At 36.8% G+C, this 22,193-nt stretch overlaps 5 protein-coding genes and 1 non-coding gene across 10 annotated transcripts; 2 read left to right on the plus strand and 4 right to left on the minus strand.

Moving 5' to 3' along the window:
• The first annotated feature begins 245 nt into the window (after positions 1 to 245).
• Positions 246 to 1,798, plus strand: LOC127255014 (NAC transcription factor 56-like). 2 transcript variants are annotated; one of them, XM_051280422.1, is made up of 3 exons: positions 248 to 554; positions 618 to 934; positions 1,004 to 1,798. In XM_051280422.1, the coding sequence occupies exons 1-3, from the start codon at positions 365 to 367 to the stop codon at positions 1,469 to 1,471; spliced, it is 975 nt and encodes a 324-aa protein (XP_051136379.1). In that variant the 5' UTR covers positions 248 to 364; the 3' UTR covers positions 1,472 to 1,798. The 2 variants fall into 2 exon arrangements, with proteins under 2 accessions (XP_051136378.1, XP_051136379.1); XM_051280421.1 differs by having other exon boundaries at positions 246 to 934.
• A 1,810-nt stretch (positions 1,799 to 3,608) lies between these two features.
• On the minus strand, positions 3,609 to 8,377 carry LOC127255016 (peptidyl-prolyl cis-trans isomerase CYP37, chloroplastic). 3 transcript variants are annotated; one of them, XM_051280423.1, is made up of 12 exons: positions 8,101 to 8,377; positions 7,255 to 7,512; positions 7,084 to 7,173; positions 6,199 to 6,294; positions 5,479 to 5,586; positions 5,225 to 5,274; positions 4,981 to 5,083; positions 4,701 to 4,754; positions 4,346 to 4,504; positions 4,129 to 4,251; positions 3,990 to 4,039; positions 3,609 to 3,880 (listed from the first exon to the last, which is right to left on the minus strand). In XM_051280423.1, the coding sequence occupies exons 1-12, from the start codon at positions 8,374 to 8,376 to the stop codon at positions 3,769 to 3,771; spliced, it is 1,479 nt and encodes a 492-aa protein (XP_051136380.1). In that variant the 5' UTR covers position 8,377; the 3' UTR covers positions 3,609 to 3,768. The 3 variants fall into 3 exon arrangements, with proteins under 3 accessions (XP_051136380.1, XP_051136381.1, XP_051136382.1); XM_051280424.1 differs by having other exon boundaries at positions 4,129 to 4,276; XM_051280425.1 differs by having other exon boundaries at positions 7,255 to 7,520; positions 8,101 to 8,242.
• Positions 8,378 to 8,415: 38 nt separating this feature from the next.
• On the minus strand, positions 8,416 to 8,487 carry TRNAQ-CUG (transfer RNA glutamine (anticodon CUG)). The gene has a single exon. It is a non-coding gene; the product is annotated as a tRNA-Gln (tRNA).
• Positions 8,488 to 9,186: 699 nt separating this feature from the next.
• LOC127255017 (uncharacterized) lies at positions 9,187 to 10,951 on the minus strand. The gene is made up of 2 exons (XM_051280427.1): positions 9,929 to 10,951; positions 9,187 to 9,841 (listed from the first exon to the last, which is right to left on the minus strand). The coding sequence occupies exons 1-2, from the start codon at positions 10,444 to 10,446 to the stop codon at positions 9,466 to 9,468; spliced, it is 894 nt and encodes a 297-aa protein (XP_051136384.1). The 5' UTR covers positions 10,447 to 10,951; the 3' UTR covers positions 9,187 to 9,465.
• Positions 10,952 to 16,033: 5,082 nt separating this feature from the next.
• On the plus strand, positions 16,034 to 19,675 carry LOC127255018 (receptor-like protein kinase THESEUS 1). 2 transcript variants are annotated; one of them, XM_051280429.1, is made up of 3 exons: positions 16,034 to 16,174; positions 16,259 to 16,425; positions 16,605 to 19,675. In XM_051280429.1, exon 3 carries the CDS (start codon positions 16,779 to 16,781, stop codon positions 19,296 to 19,298), a length of 2,520 nt encoding a protein of 839 aa, XP_051136386.1. In that variant the 5' UTR covers positions 16,034 to 16,174; positions 16,259 to 16,425; positions 16,605 to 16,778; the 3' UTR covers positions 19,299 to 19,675. The 2 variants fall into 2 exon arrangements, with proteins under 2 accessions (XP_051136386.1, XP_051136385.1); XM_051280428.1 differs by having other exon boundaries at positions 16,036 to 16,425.
• Positions 19,676 to 20,085: 410 nt separating this feature from the next.
• Positions 20,086 to 21,902, minus strand: LOC127254661 (uncharacterized). Its single transcript, XM_051279890.1, has 3 exons — positions 21,584 to 21,902; positions 20,932 to 21,009; positions 20,086 to 20,375 (listed from the first exon to the last, which is right to left on the minus strand). The coding sequence occupies exons 1-2, from the start codon at positions 21,767 to 21,769 to the stop codon at positions 20,953 to 20,955; spliced, it is 243 nt and encodes an 80-aa protein (XP_051135847.1). The 5' UTR covers positions 21,770 to 21,902; the 3' UTR covers positions 20,086 to 20,375; positions 20,932 to 20,952.
• Positions 21,903 to 22,193: the final 291 nt, after the last annotated feature.

Raw genomic sequence — 22,193 nt, forward strand, 5'->3', positions numbered from 1 at the left:
AATTTGATCCGATCCAAAAATTCAAAATTTGTCAAAAATTCAAACTAAATTTTAAAATTTCGATTTGATTTGAATCGAATTTTCGAATTTAAGATATTTTGCTCCGCCTATCGAAACCATCACGCCTCCGGGTGCACAACGGCTCTTCGTCGAGCCATAATCTGCTGCCTCACATTTCGCAATGGCGGCATATGAAATAACTACTCTACCCCCAAATTCCGTACACATGGTCAAATTCTATTGGCCCCGGAAACGAGTGGATAGAACTCGAAATGTACTCGATCGAAACCCCATATATACATACATACAGACCATTCTGTTATAACACTCGAGAAGGCACGTAAAGATCTGATCTGCTGCAGCCATGGAAAGCACCGATTCGTCGGCGGCGGCCGTCCGCCGGCAGCCGCTACTTCCGCCGGGGTTCCGCTTCCACCCGACGGACGAGGAGCTGGTGGTGCACTACCTGAAGAAGAAAGACGCCGCCTCCCCTCTCCCCGTCGCCATCATCGCCGACATCGATATCTACAAATACGATCCATGGGAGCTTCCAGGTCCGTACAATCATATATATATAAATATATATCTATATGTATCTATATCTGTGTGTGTTTCAGAGAAGGCTATATTTGGGGAGCAAGAGTGGTATTTCTTCACGCCGAGGGACAGGAAGTATCCGAACGGGGCGCGGCCGAATCGGGCGGCGACGTCGGGCTACTGGAAGGCGACGGGTACGGACAAGCCGGTGATGGCGGCGGGCGGCGGGCAGAAAGTCGGCGTTAAGAAGGCGCTAGTATTCTACGGCGGGAAGCCGCCGAAAGGGATAAAAACGAACTGGATCATGCACGAGTACAGGCTCCCGGACCAGAGGTCCGGAATCGCTCCGGCGGGCTGCGGCGATTATGGCCACCGGAAGGGGACCTCCTCCTTAAGGGTAATTGATTTGATTTGATTTAATTGATTTTGGGAATGATCTGATGATGGATTTGATCGGACGGTGCAGCTTGACGATTGGGTTCTGTGTCGGATTTACAAAAAGAGCAATGCACAAATTAGGGCAGCTGTGGATCATCACGGTCAGGACGAAATCTGCAGTACAGTAGGAGCTTCGATGAGTTATTGTACGGTAGGGGAGCACCATACGACGCCGTTTCGTGATGATCCGAACTCGACGACGATGATGATGTCTGAGAATATCAATTGCAATTACAACTACATACCTCCGACGAGGCACGTGAGCACCACGTGGAGCTGGAACAACGAGGAATCTGAAGACGAAAATAATTCTGCATTGTCTACTGCTGGATTGTTCTTCCTCCAGGCTGCAGATCGGAATCAGAATCAGAATCTCCTCGGAAGGCCGCCGCCGGCGACGACGACGATGACGATGGTGCCAGAGCAGGGATATGACGATGTTCATCATCATTATCAACAACAACAGGTGCTGGGCATGAATTGGTACCCTAATTAGTTAATTAATGTCTGCAAATTTTGGTCGTCATCGTCGTCAGGATCTCATCTGGACTGGAATGGAGGCTTAATTAGGTTAAAATAATTAAATTTGGGAATGGAGTGAAGTTACGTTTGTGAATGTAATTAGGGGAAATTAAGCTAAGGGATTGTACTGTACGTCGTCGTTTTGGGTTTGTGTTGCATGCTAGCTAAGCTAAGCTAATATAATATAAATAGCTTGGTATGTATGTATTGTATTGTATGTATGTGTCTGTACAGCTAGCTAGTGGTGTCTCAAACAAACAATTAATCCAAAATCAATGCTCAGAGAAATTAATTACTTTCCTATCGCCCATCTCTTTAATTTGCATGCAATATGTAATTTAAGCAATTTATATATATATATATATATATTTTATTATTATTGTTGATATACTATCAATTTTACCTTATGATTTTATAAGTTCTTGATATAGTCTTATTATTATAAGTTACCGTTATTGGCTGACCTGACCATGCATGTCACATCTAATTATTTGTATTGAAGTATTTCAACTTATGTGCATAATCATCATAGGATATCATAAAATTAAGTTGGTAATCAAATTTATTTATACCAATATATTAATACATATTATATAATTGAACATAATTAAGTTGCAATTTTAAAGTGGATTAGAAAGTTTGAACTTATAGTAAAAGCTCTCTTTTAGAGTGAGATTCAATTTGACTCCACTTCTCTATTTCATTCAACCCAAAATTTTGTACATAGTTCAGTTACACACACAGAATTTCGAACTTATATAAATATATTTATTTATTAGAAAGAATATTTTTACTTGGCAGATAAATACCTTTGGATCAATATTCATGAAAGAGAATATGCATATGCATGCACATCCATATATATAATATTTGATATATATAGATAAATATATACTAGGGTGTGGGGTGTGGGGTGTGGCCCTGCAGGGGGTGTTCTACAAACAAGGATAATAGTGGTATTTATTTGATTAGTTAAGTGGTCATCTGATAATTAAGTGTGATGTGACAATAAAATCAATAATAAGAAAAAGGAATCTTGATCTTAAAGCATATACTAGTAAATTAAAGAGTGTTCAGTGTTCACTCCCATTTGAGGAAAATAATTAAAGAGTGAATAGTTGATAAGCAATTAACTTTATGGTTTCTTGTGCCACTAGAAATTGTTATATTTTCTATGTGGTCACAATTTTTATTTCATCACCTCCACAAAAAAATTACTATTTTATCAAATAAATTAATTTATTGTAATATTCCCTTCATTTAAATAAAAAATTGTGAATACAATCAACCGAATTTGTTTACTATCAAATTTATTAATTTCTCAAGAAACAAATAAAAAAGCATCATATTTTATGTCAGGTATTAATTTCGAGGAAGAACAGCATTGTATACGATCCATATCTATTTTTTATGATCAAATTCTTTGAGAATATTCCAATGTTTCATATCTACGGAATTTTAAAAATATTATAATAAAGTAGAAATAAAAATAAAAAAACTAAATTAAGAAATATATTGTAATATTGTATGATATAAAATTAATGATATTTGTGTAATATATTGTAAATTTGAAGAGTATTTGTAATAGTAGGTAAACAATACAATTATTAAAAAAAATTGATACTTTGTTATGGACTGACCAAAATAGAAAAATAGATAGATCGTTAAGGGACGGAAGCAGTATAATATAAAGAAGCTTAGAGCTGCCGCTGAATTTAAAATTCAGGCTGAACAACTGTGCTTGCTATTAGGACGACACATAATATTACTACAAATATCACACTATATGTTAATATAATATAAATACAACACATGAACAAAAAAAACACATACTATATTCTCAACAATACAAAATATTATTACGGACAACACACAGTATTACTAACAACATATACTATAGTCTCATACAACACACACCAGTCGATTTTAGCACATGACATACTTGTATACAACACATTTGTTATTATTAAAAAACAAAGCATACCTTTATTATACACAATATGTGTTGTGTGTTATACTAATGTGTATTGTTTGTATATATAACATATGCTGATGTGAAAAATCAGCACCGTAACCATCCCGAAGCGTGGATTAAAATTATACTCTTACAATTATATCTTGTAAATCTTAATAGATTAAAAAAAATCAATTTAACATTTAACCTTTCTTACGAAAATGTAAAATAACAAGACGAATATAGCTTTCCTTCGAGAGTATTGCTATTTTACATAATAATAGTAATAGTTGAAAGAAGCAGCATGCACCTTTTTTCTAAGTTTGTTGAGGCAGAACAAGTCGATCTTGGCCGTCCACCAGCCGGGCAGATCGGATCACATCCCCTGTTTTAATCTCTGCCAAAATCTCTCTTCCCTTGGTTGAGTACCTGTGAAAGTGTAACAATATTCCATTCCCAACTCAAACCATCAAACAACACAATTCACATCAAAACCAACAAAAAAAAAAAAGGGCTTGCTGGTTGCATAAATACTTACCCGAATACCGAGAATTGGCCTTCGTCGAAGGATAGTCCGCCAAGGCCAGCCTGGTAAAAGGAGGAAAGAATGTTAAATGAGGTTCGACAAACTTGGTTTGTTTGAAGGGAATGGAGAGGAACGAAGAAAAGTTGCTTACGTTTCTCTTGTCGTAGAGATAGAAGAAGAACTGGTTCGGCGAGGAGTACTCCTCGGAGTCTGCACTGTGAGCCATCACCACTGCTCCGTAAACGGATAGTGGAAGCACGGGAAGCTCCCCATCCTTCACTTGGGACTTTGAATGTTAGCTGATGAAATAGTGATGTTTTAAGTTATGTCTTGTGTGTGCGATTGTAATGAAACAGATAAATCTCGACCTGAACGCTTAACATTGTTCGGTAGAGCGGCTCAAACTGCCCCGAAGGTTTAATTTCTAGGGGAGTGCTGTAGCCCTTGTCCTTCAAAGCGCTGCTGTCGGAGAGAACAGCTTGTTCTGTGCAGTTAAGTTTCACCCCGTCGTAAGCCCCGTCCAACACCTAAAATGTATCAGAATACTTGTTGAAAACAGCATTGTAGGATGTAAATTATGCTTGTGCAGTCCCCCCTCACATGTACTACAGAGCATGGTGAAAAACCTGATTAAGGAGGAAGAGATATGGGGAAGAGTAGCTGTCTAGAAGATGAATAATTAAAATGATTTTGGAAGACAGAAGTGAGATATCACTACCTTACCAGTTTTGCAAAGTTCCCTGCGGTTAGTGGTGCCGAATACCCATCTATGACAGCCTACAGATTCGTTTGAAAAGACAATCAGAAAAAAGGTTTCATAAATGTCACATGTCAAACAAGGATTCTTTTCTAGAAGTTTGACAGGATGCTAAACGACTTCTCCACTTCATGTATTTTCCAAGCTAATGCAATCAAAAGTTGAATAGGAAAAAGCATGAAAGTCGATGATCATAACACTTTCCTATGTAAAGTCAACCTAGAGAGATGATAGTAGTATATGTGCCTGAATAATAGCAGTTTTTCTCGGTTCACCAGCAGCTTCTGGAGAAAATGTTGAGCCATCTGCTTTCTCAATAGAAAATTCAACAACAGCTCTTCCTGTAAGCCTGAGGAATTGGAACGCATGTGAACTACAGGTTACCATCTGACATGTTATGGACTCTTAACAGCAAGAAATAAAATAAAGTAGAATAAATTGTAAGCTAGAAAGGGGATATTTGATGGTTGTTGTTCCTAGCATAAGTTACCTGGGGTACGATAAGTATTGTTCAGGTAACAAAAATGACAACCCTGGAGCCTGTTGAAAATTTCATTTACGAACATCACGAATCAGTGGTAATCATATATCTTGTCAATCTAGAAAAGAACTGAACAGCAGGAAAGATATAAAAATGTAGCGGTCTGCTTTATTTACAATACAGTGATGTCGTCTTTTACAATGTTTAGTTTTGTGAAGGTAACATGTTTAACTCATTCAGCTTCCAAAGGCAATCATAGATACCTGTAGTAACTCCAACTGAGCAACAGTATCCAATGTAGATGCGAGGTCAACTGATACCCTGTCAGCATCTTTGTCCTTGATGCTTTGAAGAAGGCTTTTTAATCCGCCCTGATAGCCAAAGGAGGTTCATCATCATTATTTCACCAACAAACTAATTAGCTTTGTATCATGATTTCATTCTCAGCCAGATTACAGGCCATGTTTACTATCATAGATTATGTTGGACTATCATAGCAAAGATTGCCTAAATGGATAAGAGAATCCTACATTCAAGAAGCAGTTGCAAACAGAACCCAGGAATTAATATAATCTTTTTCTTCGTTTCGAGTTTCTTTGACTCACTTCCACACTGGTCATAAATTTGGACTCAAGACATTTAAAATGAGACCTTGGATAACCAAAATCACTAAGGTAACTGTCAGAACCAGAGACAGATACAAAATTCCAAAGGTTACATTAATGTATAGCATAGTTACACACCCACATGTATGTGCTTTTTAAAATTACATCAAGCGTCAGGACATTATTTTGACATCTATTGTAATGTTTATCTTAGATTTTAACAAATAATAATAATAATAATCAAGCAAAACGGCATCATAAATCTGTGCATAGGCTATAACACTTGCCGGAGTTTACAGAATCTGAAAATCCTGCCATTCCAGTTAATATATATTGAATTACAAAAATACAGTTCTTTTTTCATTCTGCCGTTGTTACCTTCCCATCTGTGAGAGATGCATGGAGAACAGAACCCTTTTCTCTCAAGTCACCTGGCATGCTGGACAAAATAGAATCTTTTTCATCCGTTGCAATCTACCAAGAAAACAAGAACAAGGAATTTTTATGATGTGAAAATAGACCAAGTGGAAAAACAGAACACTAAAATAAATAAAACATAAGGTTGAACAAATAGATCATTGATAACACCAGGCAAGAATCAATTGAACAAGGATGTCCAGCTATAAATTAAATGAAAATGCACGTTTCCAGTTGAGAAACTTTATTAAAGTGAAAATAAATCTTGTTTAGGGATCATCTGTAGCAGTTCCTTAAAAGTATGTATTGGGTTGTCCACCTTCCATATGATTAACGGTGTGCGTACTACTGAGATCATCATTTTCAACTCTAGTTTTAAAGATGATCTATCCCACACATTTGATAGCATAGGATACTCATACAAAATGCCATAGTGATCCAGATTACAAATAATTATGATTCTATGTTACATCAAAGTAAACATATGACTAGGATGGATAAAGCAATTTATTCACACTAAACACACCCGAAGAATAGAATTCAATCCTCACCAAAACTGGAAGTCTAATCACATAATAAGTAACCAATTTTCAACCATATAGATATTAAGTAATAAGACCAATGGCAGATGCAAGAGCAATGCAGGAAGAAACACACACACAAACAGGAGTCTCAGCATAATCAGCCTTCACGATCTTGAAACTCAAATAATATAGTCAACATAAGGTAAGGAAATGAACTAGTGCACACTATACGAAGCAGCTAAATTGTTAACTTTGCCCATATACAAGTATTACTTATCCTTCATACAAATTTGATTATACAAGAAAGCAATTCATGGTTTACCTTCAGAGCTTTCTGGACATTGCCCTCCATTGTTCCATATGGTTTCCTCTGCGGAATCCTCAGCAAGTACGATATGTCCTCCAGAGAATCCTTTAGCAGAAGCGTAGGTTTTTTAACTTTGCCCAATTAATGAAGTTTCACAACAATTATATTACAAAAATGCCCTTAGACCTGTATAGCTTTCATGTTTGGATTGGCTGGGATTGCCCGTCTAAGAGCCAGTTCTCCTGTCCGAGGAATTTTAGTTTCCGGGGAATAAAGCACTGCTTCAGCAGGAAAAGTGAGCCAAGACTCATGACCCATCAAAGGTACTGAGAATGACAACTGAAGAAAAATAATCACAGCTGCAAAGGCACTCTTCAGCAGCCTTCTCCCTCCCTCCATCCATTCCTTCAAATTCGAACCATTATCGCACTCATTCCTTAGCTCCTGCGTGACTAACAATATATGTGAAGAAATGGAGATGTCAATTCCGGATGTGATTAGCATCCACACAAAGAAACCCTACAGCTTGCAGTTCCGGCCGCTCTCCGAGGCAGGAGACCCTATAATTTAGACATAAACATTGACTTCCAAACACAGAAACTCGTAGCCCACAATGTAGTGTATGAACTAAACTGTGGAATTTCAATTCCTGCTTCTTGACGCTTTTTCAAGTATAGATAATCAAAATTCTACTCCGTTGCTATCTACAACGCAAAATCTGAGACTATCCCCACACAAATATTTCCATTCCTTCAGATGTTGTTGCATCATATCATGCCATTCTTTCAATTGTGTTGATTATTAATGCAGAATTAGGGTTCTTCAGGTGAAATCCCGCACGCAAAAGTCGAACGATATTTCGAAGTAATTCCTAGAGCAGATTCCAACATCTAAAGCAGAACACCACAATCACCGACACAAGAAAACAAAACGCAGAGCTGCATTTAACATATTCACCGATTGCTACTCATCTTTACGAAAAACACACACACACAAACCAAGTGCTCTCGGAAGGGATCAAGTTAGACTAACCATTGATGCATCACTCCTTGTCGCCAAAATGTGGGTGAATTCCGGCCAAAGACGGCGGGACGGTTCTCGAGGAACTCCATTGCAAAGAAAACCTACACGAACCGCGAGCATAGAATCGGACTTGCGAGTGGAACGGTAGTAGTAGCAGGAGGGGGAGAATTGAGGAGAAATTTTGTTGGAGCAGAGAAAGGAAACGGATAGAGGGAACGCCATGAATGGAAGCTGGAGGTTTTGGCGCGCCTCATCCAAAAGCCTAATCCATAGCAGACTGATCATCCTTCCATCAAAAAATAACTTGTAAAAATGCTTAGTCGAAGGTCCCACCGAGATTTGAACTCGGGTTACTGGATTCAGAGTCCAATGTCCTAACCACTAGACCATGGGACCTGCTATGTTTGAACATTTTTTATTTATATATTTGAATGAACAGTTTGTGGTTTATATATCTTTGAATCAGTCGCAGTGACCCGGCTGAGACAATTGTTTACTCACAATAATAATAATTATAATGACTCAATATAAAATATTACTTACTCTCTGTCCCAAACAAAAAATATTATTTATAAATTTAAAAAAATTACAATGAATTAGGAATAAAAAATAAAAATAAAAATATTGCAGGTGTTTAGGACGGAGGAAGTATCATTTATATGGTGCATTCCATTCTTCAGTTTATGGGTAAGGTAAGCTACTAGTTTATTTTTTTACAAAATTTAATAAACACTGTATAATTCAGTAAACTCACAATAGATGTAAATAAATACTTCATCTATCTCATATCTATTTAAATATAATTATATTTGTATAATATATTATAAATTTGAATGATATTTGAAAATATTAGATAGATAATAGTAGATAACGAACCAAAAGGGTTAAACTCAATACACTCATCATATATTCATTTATATTTCCTTTTTAAGAGATAAATGATCATATAAAATGAGAAATATTTTATTTTTCAAATTTTAATTAAGAAAAATTAAATATTTTTATTTTACTATCTCAATTTTTATATACCAAACCCACCGTTACATTTAAATTCAATTAAAAAAGAAAAACAAATATATTTAAAAAATAAAATACTAAGCGTAATAATATCAACATCAATTCCATAAAGTTTATATCGATTTTTGTGTTGTAACAATCTGTCTTAGTGAGTGTACGGATGAATGTCCATCTATCTATTCATCTGGTTCCACTTCGCGTCCCCAGACCTATTTTTGTCGTATCCATCCTCCACTACTCATCCTCTAATTTACATCCATTTTTCCTGTTATTTTATTTTATTTTTAATAATAATAATAATAATAGGTAGTAGAGTAGCAGTAGTAGTAGTAGAAGACTAGTAGAAGAAAAACAAAGTCAACCGAGATGGTTGAATCTCCAACTCCAGTCGAGTCTGACTTCCCCGGGGCCCACAATATGCTGACGTGGCTTCCGGAAGGAGACAATTTGGCTGCTGACCATAAACGCCGTCACGCGCTCCGACACGCGTATCTCCTCCATCCTCAGCTCGCTCAGCCGCTGCACGTACTCCGGCGCGTGGACCACGTCCCACACCACCGCCGCCCCCCCCGGCTTCAGCACCCTCACCACCTCCCCCAGCACGCGCATCCGCTCCGCCGCCGCCGCCGCCGACTTCGACCCGTACTCCTTCCCCACCTTATGAACAAACACCGCCGACACCACCACGTCGAAGTAGCTGTCGCTGAACGGCAGCTTCGTCGGATCGCCGCCCCTAAAAGTTAGGGTTTACAATTATTTTGAATTAGAGCTATATGTATATATATGTATATGTATGTATGGATGTATGGATTTACGGTACCGGCAAGTGACGTATTCCTGGACGCCTTCGAGGGCGGCGGTTTGGAGGGTTCGGGTCGGGTTGAGGGAGTGGATGTGGGTCGGGGCGAGGCCGACGACCCGGCCGGAGGAACCGGATTTTTTGAGCTGTAAAGCGACGGCGTTGAGGAGGATGCCGCGGCCGCAGCCGAGGTCGAGGGCGTGCTTGACGGAGGACCAGTCGGGGACGGAGGAGACGATGCGCTGGGACATTTCCCAGTGAAGGGCGACGGCGGAGTAGAGGAAATTAGCGCCGGCGAAGAAGAGGCAGACGGCGGAGATGGCGGTGACGGAGCCGGTGAAGCCTGCGGCGAAGCGGGCGGCGGCGGGGGGGAGGAGGCGGTGGAGGAGGAGACAGATGGGTTCGAAGTAGAGGAGGAAGGCGAGGGCGAGGACGGAGAAGACGACGGCGTGGACGAGGAGGAACGCCGGCGTCTGCCATTCATCCACGCCGTAGATCGCGTAGATCTGCGTCCAATCTCGGCCGTTGGATTTCCCCATTGTATGTGAAGCTCCGGCCGTCGGATCAGATCAGATCAGATGAGATCCCAAATCCCGAGTGGATTAGATGAATATATGGGCGGCCATGTCCGGAAACAGATCTAATCTAAGAGCAGGACAGAGTAGCAGGAAGTGTGTAAGTAAGTACACTTTGTTATCAGTGAAATCGCAGTCTGAGAGAGAGAATAAGACAAGTTCTAGAGTGAGAGAGAGATGGTTCAGTGGGGCTAGAAATCAGAGCCCCCAATGTAATGAAATGAAGTGACAGAGTAATTTGTTGAATGGAGATATCAAGCAGGGCAGCAATTAAACAACCCTTTTTTAGGGTTTGTTTTCAGTTAACAGAAGAAGAAGAAGACGAAGAAGACGAAGATGGAGAAAGTGAATAATAATGGACAGTGATGAAAAAGAGAGAAATTTATTCCAAGAAATAGAAAGAGGGAACAGCAGAATGTTGAATATTCTGCACTCACTCTCTCACTTTCACGCGTCTTCAGATTCGCCATTGCTCATTTTACATTACACCCACGGTGAAATTTATTCCATGCCTTAATTACTATTTTTCCTATGCTAATTACTCCTAATTGTTACTACCTTAATTGCCATTTCCATCACCAAAATAAGATTACATACATTAAAGGTGCATTTATTCTGTTGGTGTGCATTTAAAATACATTTAAACCAATTTCAATCGAATTTTAACCATTAAATTACAATCTAACGTTTCAATAATGGGTAAGAGTGAATAAATTCTTAACGATTATAACCATTAGATAAAATTCAGTTTTTATAAAAACTAATTTTAATTTTGGTAATTTTGGTATATGATTTTATATCGGATAGGGGCATATTGGTCATTTCGGTTGCAGAATTTTCAAGTGCGTTAATTAAATAAATAAATGGGAAGACGAAAAATTACAATTAATTAGGTAGCGGCAATCGCGGCGGGCTAAGTTTAGTCAAAGGCCAAAGTCTATTAAGACATGTTCCTTTCCACTTTATTTATATATATTATTTTAATATTTAAAACCCAATTATAAAATTTATTCAATATTTATTTTCCAATTTAATATTTAAATAACAATATCTTCAAAAAGCCGCTGTACAAAATTTCTTCGAAAAAGTCGGTGTTAGCGTACGAAGTCATTGTGATTCAAATGTTTCATATTATTGCAATTATCTGAACTCAGAGTCTTTGGGTAATTATTTTATTTGAATTAGAATTAGTATTTGTTCAACTCAATGATTAATAATTTAATATTTTATTATAAACCAGATTATTATACTTAAAAATAAATAAATATATATAAAGCTTGTTTGTCATTATTTTGGAAACTGCACGAAATTAAATAATATTAATTTAAAATCAAAACAAACATATTTAAACTATATTATCATTTAAACAATATTTGTCTTCTAATTATATGGAAAGCAACATTGTTAAAATTATTATTTTTTAAAAAAAAAAAATAGATTAATTATAATAGTACTAATAAGTCATAATTTTCTGCTATGAAATATATTACTCCCTCAGTCTCAGATACTATGTCCACGTTGCCGTTTCTGTCGGTCCCACATACCGTGTCACTTTCTTTTTTTTTGAAAAATAATTACACACTTTAATCTCATTTATTTTTTTTAAATTTTAATTAAACTAATTAGTTATTTTAATCTTAATTTATAATTATTTATATTATAAAATAATTATTTTTACTAATATATTTTTAGTTATCTACTAATTACACTCCTTCTAAAATACCGTGTCTATAGTATACTATATACGGTATATGGACGGAGGAAGTATAAAATATCGCCGGAGGTACCAGAAAATCAAAGTTTAATTTAATAAATGAGCAAATTGTCATTCAATTTTATAACGATCAAGTGACAAATGGACCCCACCATAATTAATTGACCTATTTCTAATTATGCACAAATAAAAACATTATAAATTATAAATTATAAATTTAGGATTTAGTTATTTGTGGTTGGAATATGTACATTTTTTTTTAGATAAATATATATATATATATATATTTTGCGATATTTTAATAGAATTTGTGTGTCTGTTGTTTTTTAAGGTAGAAAAAAAATATACTATAAATAATTAATTACATGTCCTAAATTAGTTGGTGAGACATTAATTAGGTTTAGAAGTGTTCGACTGAACTTACAAATTTGATATCTATCAAATTCGAAATTAATGAATTTGTACTGAAGTTCCAATAAGTCAATTCTAAATTTCTTCAAATTGTTAATCAATTTTTATTTTCATCGATGGCCCTAAATCAATAAATATGAAAACGATTTTCCACTTATAAAATTAAATGAGTAAATAGAGAAAAATTAAAAATATAATGTAAAAGCAGCCTTCAAGGCTAGGATAAAAGTTTTGAAAAAAATAAAAATAAAATAAAAATACTTTATTCGTCCTGTAATTAAATATCTACTATTTTTTTTACGTAATTTTAAAAATATTAATATTATATATGGATGTAGTAGAAATAAAATAAAAATGACTAAAATAACTTTTATTAGTATGTGTGATATAAATGTAATAACATTTGTGTAATACATTGTAAGTTGTAAGAATATTTGTAATGTTAAGTAGATAGTATAGTTACTAAAAAAATGAAATGAATAATTTGTTATAGGATGGACTAAAATAGAAAAATGCATACTTTGTTATAAAACGGAAGAAAATTAATACTTCCTCCGTCCCGGAACTAAATATCCATTTGCTTTTTGCACGTAGTTTTAGAAATATTAGTATTATATTGGAATATAGTAAGAATAAAATAGAAACGACTAAAATAATCTTATTAGTATGTGTGATATAAAGGTAACGACATTTGTGTAACATATTATAAGTTGTAAGGGTATTTGTAATGTTAGGTAGATAGTACAATTATTAAAAAATGAAATGGTTACTTTGTTATGAAACGAATTAAAATGAAAAAATAAATACTTTATTATGAGACGGATTTTGTTAAAAAAAATACTTGTATTGTACGTTGCGTTCATGAAGTTGTACGTTGCATGAATTTATGACAGTGGGGTAGGGTAGGGTCATAGGTTAGGGTAGGTAGCCGGCTGCTGCCGGTGCATTACTCCACGCCACGTGGTGTTTGCCAAAAAGGGTCGTAGAAATTTTATTGCATCTGGAGAGGTTTAGCTAAATGTGTTATAAATTACAGCAGTCAGCAGTGCACTCCCTAAATTTTATTTTTATTGCTTTTTAAATGTACTAAATATTAATGCATCACAAGTTGTTACTTAATTAAAAAAATTTATCTTACAACTTTTAGAATATTTCAACATTTTATTTAAACCTTACCAATTAATTTAATTTCGACCAATGGTTTTCTTTTTTATTTATTTTTATTTTTATTTTTGTCTATGGAAACCAAATTTAAACATTTGATTTTAAAAAAAACAATACTTCCTTTATTATTTAAATTTATACTTATTTTCCGTCAATTTGGTCTCATGTACTTCCTTCGTCCAAAATACTTTTCAATATTTCTTTTTTGGTATGTTCCAAACATCCTGCAACATTTATAATAATTAATTATATTTAATCTCTATTCCATACTTTATCCTCTCACATCATCTAAATAAAAAATAAAATATATATTTCTCTTTCCATCACATTACCTAATTTCTAAATTATCCTACTTAATATTACCCACCTAAAAATTCGTGCCAAAAGTAAATGTTGCACCTTGTTTGGGACGGAGGGAGTATTTATTTATTTATTTATAGATGGGTCGGACCCGAAACCCGACCCGAATACACATAGTTGGACCCGAGATCCGAACTGGACCTGATTATACCCGGATCCGACCATATCCGGACTCGACCCGAATAATACTCGCAAGACCCGATGGACCCGAAATTATTTTTTTAATTTTTAAAATTTAATTTAAAATTGGACCCGAACTCGGAGACAGACCCGACATTATTAAAATTTATATATTTTATTTAAAAATTTTATAATAAAATAATAAAAAAAATAAAGAAAACTAAAAAGCACAGTTTTAATATAATTTATATTATTAAAAATTAATTTTTTCATATATATAATTAATATATTAGTAATATATTAGTCGGATCCGGGTCCGGATAGGGTCCATCATTGGACCAAAGACCCGACCCGAACCCGACAAGGATACACAATACCCGACTTGGACCTGAATCCAATGCCTATATAATTGGACCCGATCTCAAATAAATGGGTCAAGTCGGGTCTCGGGCCTACTCGAACCCATTGCCATCCTTAGATTTTTGTGAAATGATTGCAACCAACGTTTTATGATAAAATACTTTCAAGTACAAAATTTTGCCAATCAGGTTTATTGGGCCTTTAGCTCATAAAAATGGGCTTTGACATGCCTATCATTCCATTGGAATTTAAATTTTAATATGTTTTATTTTTCATATTTATTAATTTATTTCCTCACTCCACCGTACATTCATGCCATAATTATGACTTCATTTATACATGTCAATTTAAAAATTTTGATATTATTTATCAATTTTAATATTTCTGAAATTATTCTAGAACTTTTAAATTTTTTTATCTAATCAAAATTTATATATATATATATATCTAAAATGATATAATTTAATTAATTTATTTATTTATGATTTAAAGGTAAGAATGGGTAAATAGAAGGGCGATAATTATGAATGCACATGTGATGAGATGAGAGCGGTTACACTAAAAGCGCTTACATTTTATTTTTTCTTCAAACAATAATAATAAATAAATAAATACTGTAATTATTAAAAAAAACAAATAAAATGATGTTGCATGTTCGTTAATACTATAAATTTAATAATATTAATATTTGAGTACCCTTTTATGCACGGCGCCTAACGTCTTCACGCCGTTCTCTTCACTGTCCCTTTCCACCTATAGTCAAGTCCATTTAGAAATTTTGCTTTGTATTTTTATGAAATATTATTAACGTATAGTACTCAGGGATAAACTTTAATAATAATAATATTAATATTTTTTTCTTTTTTTTTTTAAATAACAATCCGAAAAAAGGCATAAATGTAAATGAGGATAATATTACTACTTTTAATCTGAGATATATATTTTTTAAAACAATTATTAATATCTACTAAAGAAAATAGTTACGTTATAACTTAAAACCACCAAATTGCCTAAAAAATAAGCGAATTTTTTATTTTTTATTTTTAAAAAAAGTTCAATTATGTTATGCTTCCTTCAATAACCACAATAATTATTAACTTAATTAAAATGATTACACTAACAGACGTCACTAACTAACTACACTCATTTAATTCAGACACACATGGCCATGGTCACCTCTCCGTTACTTAACGCCGTCATATCTGTCCCTGCCCCAGCAACGCGTTAACGTACGGTCCCCCAGCTTCGTTAATCCCAGCGAAGCACATTTCCTCTTCTCCTCAATTTTCATTTTTTATTTTTTATTATTTTATTTTACAAAAAGAAAGAAAATTGGCCCCAGAGGCGGGGCGGCGCTTTCATGGCAATTTCAGGAACTCACATTCTCCTCAATGTCTATTTTTTTTTAATACCAAAAAATACAGAGGAGAGAGGAGAGAGAGAGAGAGAGAGGGGGAAATCCAAATCACAGCCACATTATCATCATCATCTGCAGACAACAGCTGGTTTGCAAATTGCAAATGGAGAGGAGGATGGGGTTTTGAGGCTTTGTTTTTGTGTTGTGTGGGTCCTTTGCCCTTTTTTTTTTTTTTTCTCTAATTATAATTTAATGGCAACTCTCTCCTTTTGCTCTCTGTAAATTGACAGCTTAATCAACAGCCTGGAAAGAGCTGTTGCAGTTTGCGGCTGCTGCTGCTGCTGCCGCTTCTGCTTCAAAATGGTGAGTTATTTCAGTTATGGCGTTGGCGTAAATGCATTTTGCATCTGAAGCCTTCGCTGGATTCACTGAGCTTCGTTCCGTGACGTGACGTGAGGTAACTGCTTTGATCCTCGCCGTCCTTTTGATCTGATTTAACTTTATCGCATCGTCGATGCATTTTCTCGAAGCAATGCTGCTGTGTTTTCTAGAAACTTCGATTGCTAGTTCGGTTTGCTCTGTGTTCTGTTGTTGAGCGAGCATTTCTCTGAGTAGATCTGGAATTTTATTTTTTAGGTTTATCTATTTCGGCGGAATCGAAGCAGGAAATTAAGTGTTGGTGTGGTTCGTTTGAGATTTAGAATTTTCAATTTCGGCGTCCTCCCGATCCATCGCTGGATTTAGAAACTTTTCCTTTTTGAGTTGAACCTAATTTGAAGTGGATTCGGCGCTTCTGTTGCTTGGGAAGCCATGGATGGGAAGAGATGGAGAAGAAGTGTAGTTGTAGCCCTAATTGTGCTTGGATTCATCTCCAGTTTTGTATCTCATGCTGCATTTACTCCTGCTGATAACTATCTGATTGCCTGTGGATCTCCACACAATGTAACATTCCTTGGCCAGACTTACATTCCTGATTCAATTCAACCCTCAGTCTCTTTCAAAAGCCAGCTGGGGAATTCCTTCTCTGCTACCTCAAATTCCTCCACACCACTTGCTGTTCATCACTCTGCTAGAATATTCACAAGCACGACATCCTACAGATTCGACATCAAGCAACAAGGGCGGCATTGGGTTCGCCTTCATCTCTATCCTCTCCCGCGCCACAATCTGACTTCGGCGTCATTTACAGTTGTTACAGAGGATTTTGTTCTTCTACATAACTTCAGTTTCAGCTCTAACAATGGTTCTTACCTCTTCAAGGAGTATGCAGTGAATGTCACCGCCAATAGCTTGTCGGTCACCTTCATTCCCGGGAACGGTTCTGTTGCTTTCATCAATGCTATTGAAGTTGTGTCTGTCCCGGACTTCTTGATTCCCGATCAGGCGGTGTCAGTCTCCCCGACTGGACATTTCAACGGTATTTCTCTGCTGGCATTAGAAACTGTTTATCGGTTGAATATGGGCGGTCCTCTTGTCACGGCGCAGAATGATACATTGGGAAGAACTTGGGAGAATGACATTGTTTATCTTCATGTGAACAGCTCTGCAGAGAATGTTTCAGTCGATCCTATGAATATAAAGTACATGAACAATGTATCGCCGGAAATAGCGCCCAACTATGTTTACGCTACTGCTGAAAACATGGGCGAAGCAAATGTTGTCAACGGAAACTTCAACATGACTTGGGTCTTCCCGGTTGATCCGAGCTTCTTATATTTCATCAGAGTTCATTTCTGCGACATTGTGAGCAAATCTTTGAACAGCTTGATATTCAATGTGTATATCAACACAGACATTGCCCTTGGAAGCCTGGATCTATCGAATCAAGCAGGTATCTTGGACGTCCCGGTGTATTGGGATTTTGTGGCCAGAGCCTCGGCTGATTCGAACACACTGACTGTCAGTGTAGGTCCCGATACAACCACGGATGACAGCAACGCTATCTTGAATGGGCTCGAGATAATGAAACTGAGCAATGATGCTAGAAGCTTGGGCGGGCTTTCGTCTGTGGATGCTCTCCTCGTGTTGCCTCCGAAGAAGCAGAAAACGGCAATCATAATTGGATGTGCCACCGGTGCCTTTGGTGTATTGTTGTTTATCGGTCTGTGTTACTTCTGTGTGGTAGCTCGAAGATCTAAGGATGCTCCGCCAGGCATCCCATGGCTGCCGCTGCCGTTATACTCTCTGACGGTTACAAAAATGTCGACTACTTCCCAAAAGAGTGGCACTGCTAGCGGCATCTCACTGGCGTCCGCCAACCTCGGCCGGTTCTTCACATTTCAAGAAATTATGGATGCGACAAATAAGTTTGACGAGAGCTTGCTTCTTGGCGTCGGTGGCTTTGGTCGGGTCTACAAAGGAACCGTCGAAGACGGGACTCGAGTGGCAGTCAAGAGAGGGAATCCGAGGTCGGAGCAAGGCCTCGCAGAATTCAGAACCGAAATCGAAATGCTGTCCAAGCTTCGACACCGTCACTTGGTCTCTCTCATTGGCTATTGCGACGAACGGTCGGAGATGATCCTCGTCTATGAATACATGGCTAACGGTCCTCTCCGCAGCCATCTCTATGGGACGGAACTCCCACCTCTGCCATGGAAACAGCGTCTCGAGATCTGCATCGGCGCTGCCCGGGGGCTGCATTACCTCCACACCGGGGCAGCCCAAAGTATCATCCATCGTGACGTAAAGACTACGAACATTCTTCTCGACGAAAACTTTGTTGCCAAGGTCGCTGATTTCGGCCTATCCAAAACCGGGCCGTCACTCGATCAGACTCACGTGAGCACCGCCGTAAAGGGCAGCTTCGGGTACCTTGACCCCGAGTACTTCCGGCGGCAACAGCTCACGGAGAAATCCGACGTCTACTCGTTTGGGGTAGTCCTCATGGAGGTGCTGTGTACGCGTCCCGCCCTGAACCCCGTCCTTCCTCGCGAGCAAGTCAACATTGCCGAGTGGGCGATGATGTGGCAGAAGAAGGCGATGCTGGATCAGATCATGGACAAGAACCTCGTCGGGAAGGTGAACCCGGCTTCGTTAAAGAAGTTCGGGGAGACGGCGGAGAAGTGCCTGGCAGAACACGGCGTCGATAGGCCGTCAATGGGAGATGTTCTGTGGAACTTGGAATACGCTCTTCAATTGGAGGAAACGTCATCAGCTCTCTTGGAGCCGGACGACAACAGCACGAATCACATCCCCGGCATCCCTCTGACTCCGTTCGACAACAGCGTGAGCATGATCGATGGCGGCGCGCATTCTGCGACGGATGACGACGGGGAGGATGCGGCGACCAGCGCCGTTTTCTCACAGCTAGTGAATCCGAGGGGGAGGTAATGTAAGATGGAAGTTAGATTAAGTGAAGGGGATGAAATACAAACCACACCATAGCAGATGCAGCTGCTGATGAAGTTTTGGTTTTTAATTGATACAAAATTATTGATTGATTCTCCATGAAAGAAGAAAGGAAGCAAAAGCAAGAGAGGAGGTATGTATTTATGTATTTATTTATGGTATTGATTTGCATTCATTTTGCATTGCAGTCTGCCAATTTCTTCTAATATGAAGATGAATAGGAAGATGATGATTCTTTTCCTAAGTATGCTGCTGTGTTGATCATTATGATAATAAGAATGTAATGATCCATCCTAAAATTATTGTTTATATGTTGATAACTAAAGATTTGATTTGATGCCTGTCTCTATGTTAGTGCCTGTGCCTGTCTTCTATGTTAGTGCCTGTGCCTGTGCCTGTCTTGCTCATTAGTCATTGCTTTGCTTCCACTGTGGATAGATAGATACTATATCATATCCATACATGGGCCACTTTGTTTCATTATGCTGCTGATAACTACTGCTACTTTTTATTGATGCTCTGCTAAATGTAACTATATTTATTAATACAACATTGCAATTAAATAGTAACATTTTCTTCTCAACATTCATATACACCGGTGAATATAGGTATGCTCTTAAAGCTGCACCCATTCTATTTCTAGGGCGATTAAAAATATCAGTAATACGAATATCATATTATTGTTGTAATTTCATCGAATAATCCTGATTGTACTGAGATTTTTTTTTTTTTTTTAAAAAAAGTTGAACTTTATTGAACATAAATAATTAATTTATAATTTTAGATTCTTATTTATAATTGAATCTCCTCTGTTCAAGATGTTATACATCTAATGATCCAAAGAGCATGCACAGCTGCACAATTCAGCGCCCAAAACACAAAATGCTGGCACGATGAAGCAACACCAATATACACAAAAATACAACTCAGTACTATCGGGGTTTAATAACTCTACAATGCCTATATACTACATACCTCAATTAGTAAACACCGAAATTCGCATTCTTGGTAGTATCTTCAGGTTCTCATCCAGCACCGCTGATATGGGGTGGAAGAATTCTGTCAAAAAATCTTATTAGGCAATGAATGTTGAGTCGCGAAACAGATGGTTAGTAACTGTAGACAATCGAACGTGCACTTTTCTCTCATGAATCTCGTGCTTTAGCTGTGTGCGTAACCTCCAAGACAACTCTTATTACACTGGTTCACGTGTGACGTGTATATGAAGTGAAATGAAATAGGCTACCTTAAACTTAGATAGGAATTCAGTAAGTAAACAATGGAAGCACCAGGGGTGTGGAATAACTTCATGCTTATGTGAGTTTCCAATGGCTATATCGACACATTAGCGAGAAGGATAGACAAAAATACTACTATAACAATGTGGTTATGTAAAACTTATTCGTCAAATTACTTACCAAAACTAGGTGTTGGCTTGCAAAAATCTAGAAAGGAATAATATACCCAATTCAACTTCCTCCCAACAAATGATATTGAAGCAGTAAAAATAGAACAAAAATCTTGTTGAACAAGTGTGGTAGGTCTAGTTATATATATATATGCAACATCCAAGATAACGAGAAACAGAAACATGGAAAAATCCAGATGAGCTAACCAGTTCTGTAGCATCCATTTCTTAGATATGAAGTCCGGCGAAGAGCAACTCCAACTCCTCATCCTGTGAGGAAGTTCTCTGTTGATCAAAAATAGAAAGGTTGATTACATTCTTGAAACTCAAGAGGACTATAAGTGCATATACCCAAGGCATTATAATGGAGCAATTTATTCAGCAAGTTCATAATTTGTATGGGAAATTTCTCTCTAAAGGTAATTGAAAAGTAAATATAATCAAGTTCAATCCTATATGAAATCCACCCAGACAATAGGTTTCAACTGTTACAAAAATTACAACAGGATCCGAGCTGATGTTTAGACTATATTCAAATTCAATTGTGTGCGTCTGCTACCATCTTGGAATAAAAAGATGAGTCGATTTAAGTTTGCACTTTCTTCCTGACAACTTTGAGCGATTTATTCGATATGCATAACATCGGCTAAACCTCTCAATCAAAACTCTCTAGACCATATTTTGTGAATTGGAAGCAATCATCTTCAGTAATGTTAATATTATAATTATTATCACAAACCTAATTGCTTAAACACTTGAGCATATAGACAAGTTGGATGAGTGAATCATAATGAAACCTCAATTTAAGTTTCCAAACACATTAATGGATTGCATCAAATTTCAAGAGGAAGCATCGAACCTCAAGGGAGAGGAGGTGAGCGATCTTGTGGAGGACGCGCAGCCGGTGAGAGGCGTAGCTACTATTGGGAGGCAAACGTCTCATCCTCTGCAACTCCTCATTCACTGCCGCATCCTTCTTTTCGTTGCTGATCTGCTTCGAAATCCGCTCTTGCTTAGCAACATCCACATCATTCTGCGAATCCATATCTTCCGCCAAAATAACGAATAAATTTACAGCCGCCGCAGTTCACAGATTCCGGCGAACTTAGTAAAATTACTACTCCGTCGAATGTAAAGCCCTAATCGAATCAACTATGGTTATGTTTGTTTGGGATATTTCCCAACTGTTAATCAAATATTTTTTACCGTCTAAACATCAAATCATTTGCTTATTATTTTTTTTTTTTTATATTATATTAAAAATTAATTTTATATTTAAAATTAAATTAAAATATTATTAATTTTTACTTATTTTTTTTAAAAAAATATCAAATTAAATATATTTTTTTAATATTATACTATAAATTTATTTTACATTTAAATTATTACATCATCGACTATTTATATCATATAAGATAATTATTCAAATTTAATTTTTTATTATTAAAAAATTCAAACCCCAAACCTAC

The sequence above is a fragment of the Andrographis paniculata genome, unplaced genomic scaffold (genome assembly GCF_009805555.1).
Source record: "Andrographis paniculata isolate CXL003 unplaced genomic scaffold, ASM980555v1 Contig52END, whole genome shotgun sequence".
NCBI classification, from domain to species: Eukaryota; Viridiplantae; Streptophyta; class Magnoliopsida; order Lamiales; family Acanthaceae; genus Andrographis; species Andrographis paniculata.

Excerpts from the sequence above, each read along its gene's own strand:
- LOC127255014 (XM_051280421.1), top strand. The coding sequence starts at position 365 with ATGGAAAGCACCGATTCGTCGGCGGCGGCCGTCCGCCGGCAGCCGCTA. Across the intron at positions 935-1,003 it reads AGGGGACCTCCTCCTTAAGG|CTTGACGATTGGGTTCTGTG; the intron begins GTAATTGATTTG and ends CGGACGGTGCAG.
- LOC127255018 (XM_051280429.1), top strand. The coding sequence starts at position 16,779 with ATGGATGGGAAGAGATGGAGAAGAAGTGTAGTTGTAGCCCTAATTGTG.
- LOC127255017 (XM_051280427.1), bottom strand. The coding sequence starts at position 10,446 with ATGGGGAAATCCAACGGCCGAGATTGGACGCAGATCTACGCGATCTAC. Across the intron at positions 9,842-9,928 it reads CAGGAATACGTCACTTGCCG|GGGCGGCGATCCGACGAAGC; the intron begins GTACCGTAAATC and ends CCTAACTTTTAG.
- LOC127254661 (XM_051279890.1), bottom strand. The coding sequence starts at position 21,769 with ATGGATTCGCAGAATGATGTGGATGTTGCTAAGCAAGAGCGGATTTCG. Across the intron at positions 21,010-21,583 it reads CTCACCTCCTCTCCCTTGAG|AGAACTTCCTCACAGGATGA; the intron begins GTTCGATGCTTC and ends TTTGATCAACAG.
- LOC127255016 (XM_051280423.1), bottom strand. The coding sequence starts at position 8,376 with ATGATCAGTCTGCTATGGATTAGGCTTTTGGATGAGGCGCGCCAAAAC. Across the intron at positions 6,295-7,083 it reads ATGTCCAGAAAGCTCTGAAG|ATTGCAACGGATGAAAAAGA; the intron begins GTAAACCATGAA and ends TTTTCTTGGTAG. Across the intron at positions 4,755-4,980 it reads GAAAAACTGCTATTATTCAG|GCTGTCATAGATGGGTATTC; the intron begins GCACATATACTA and ends ACGAATCTGTAG.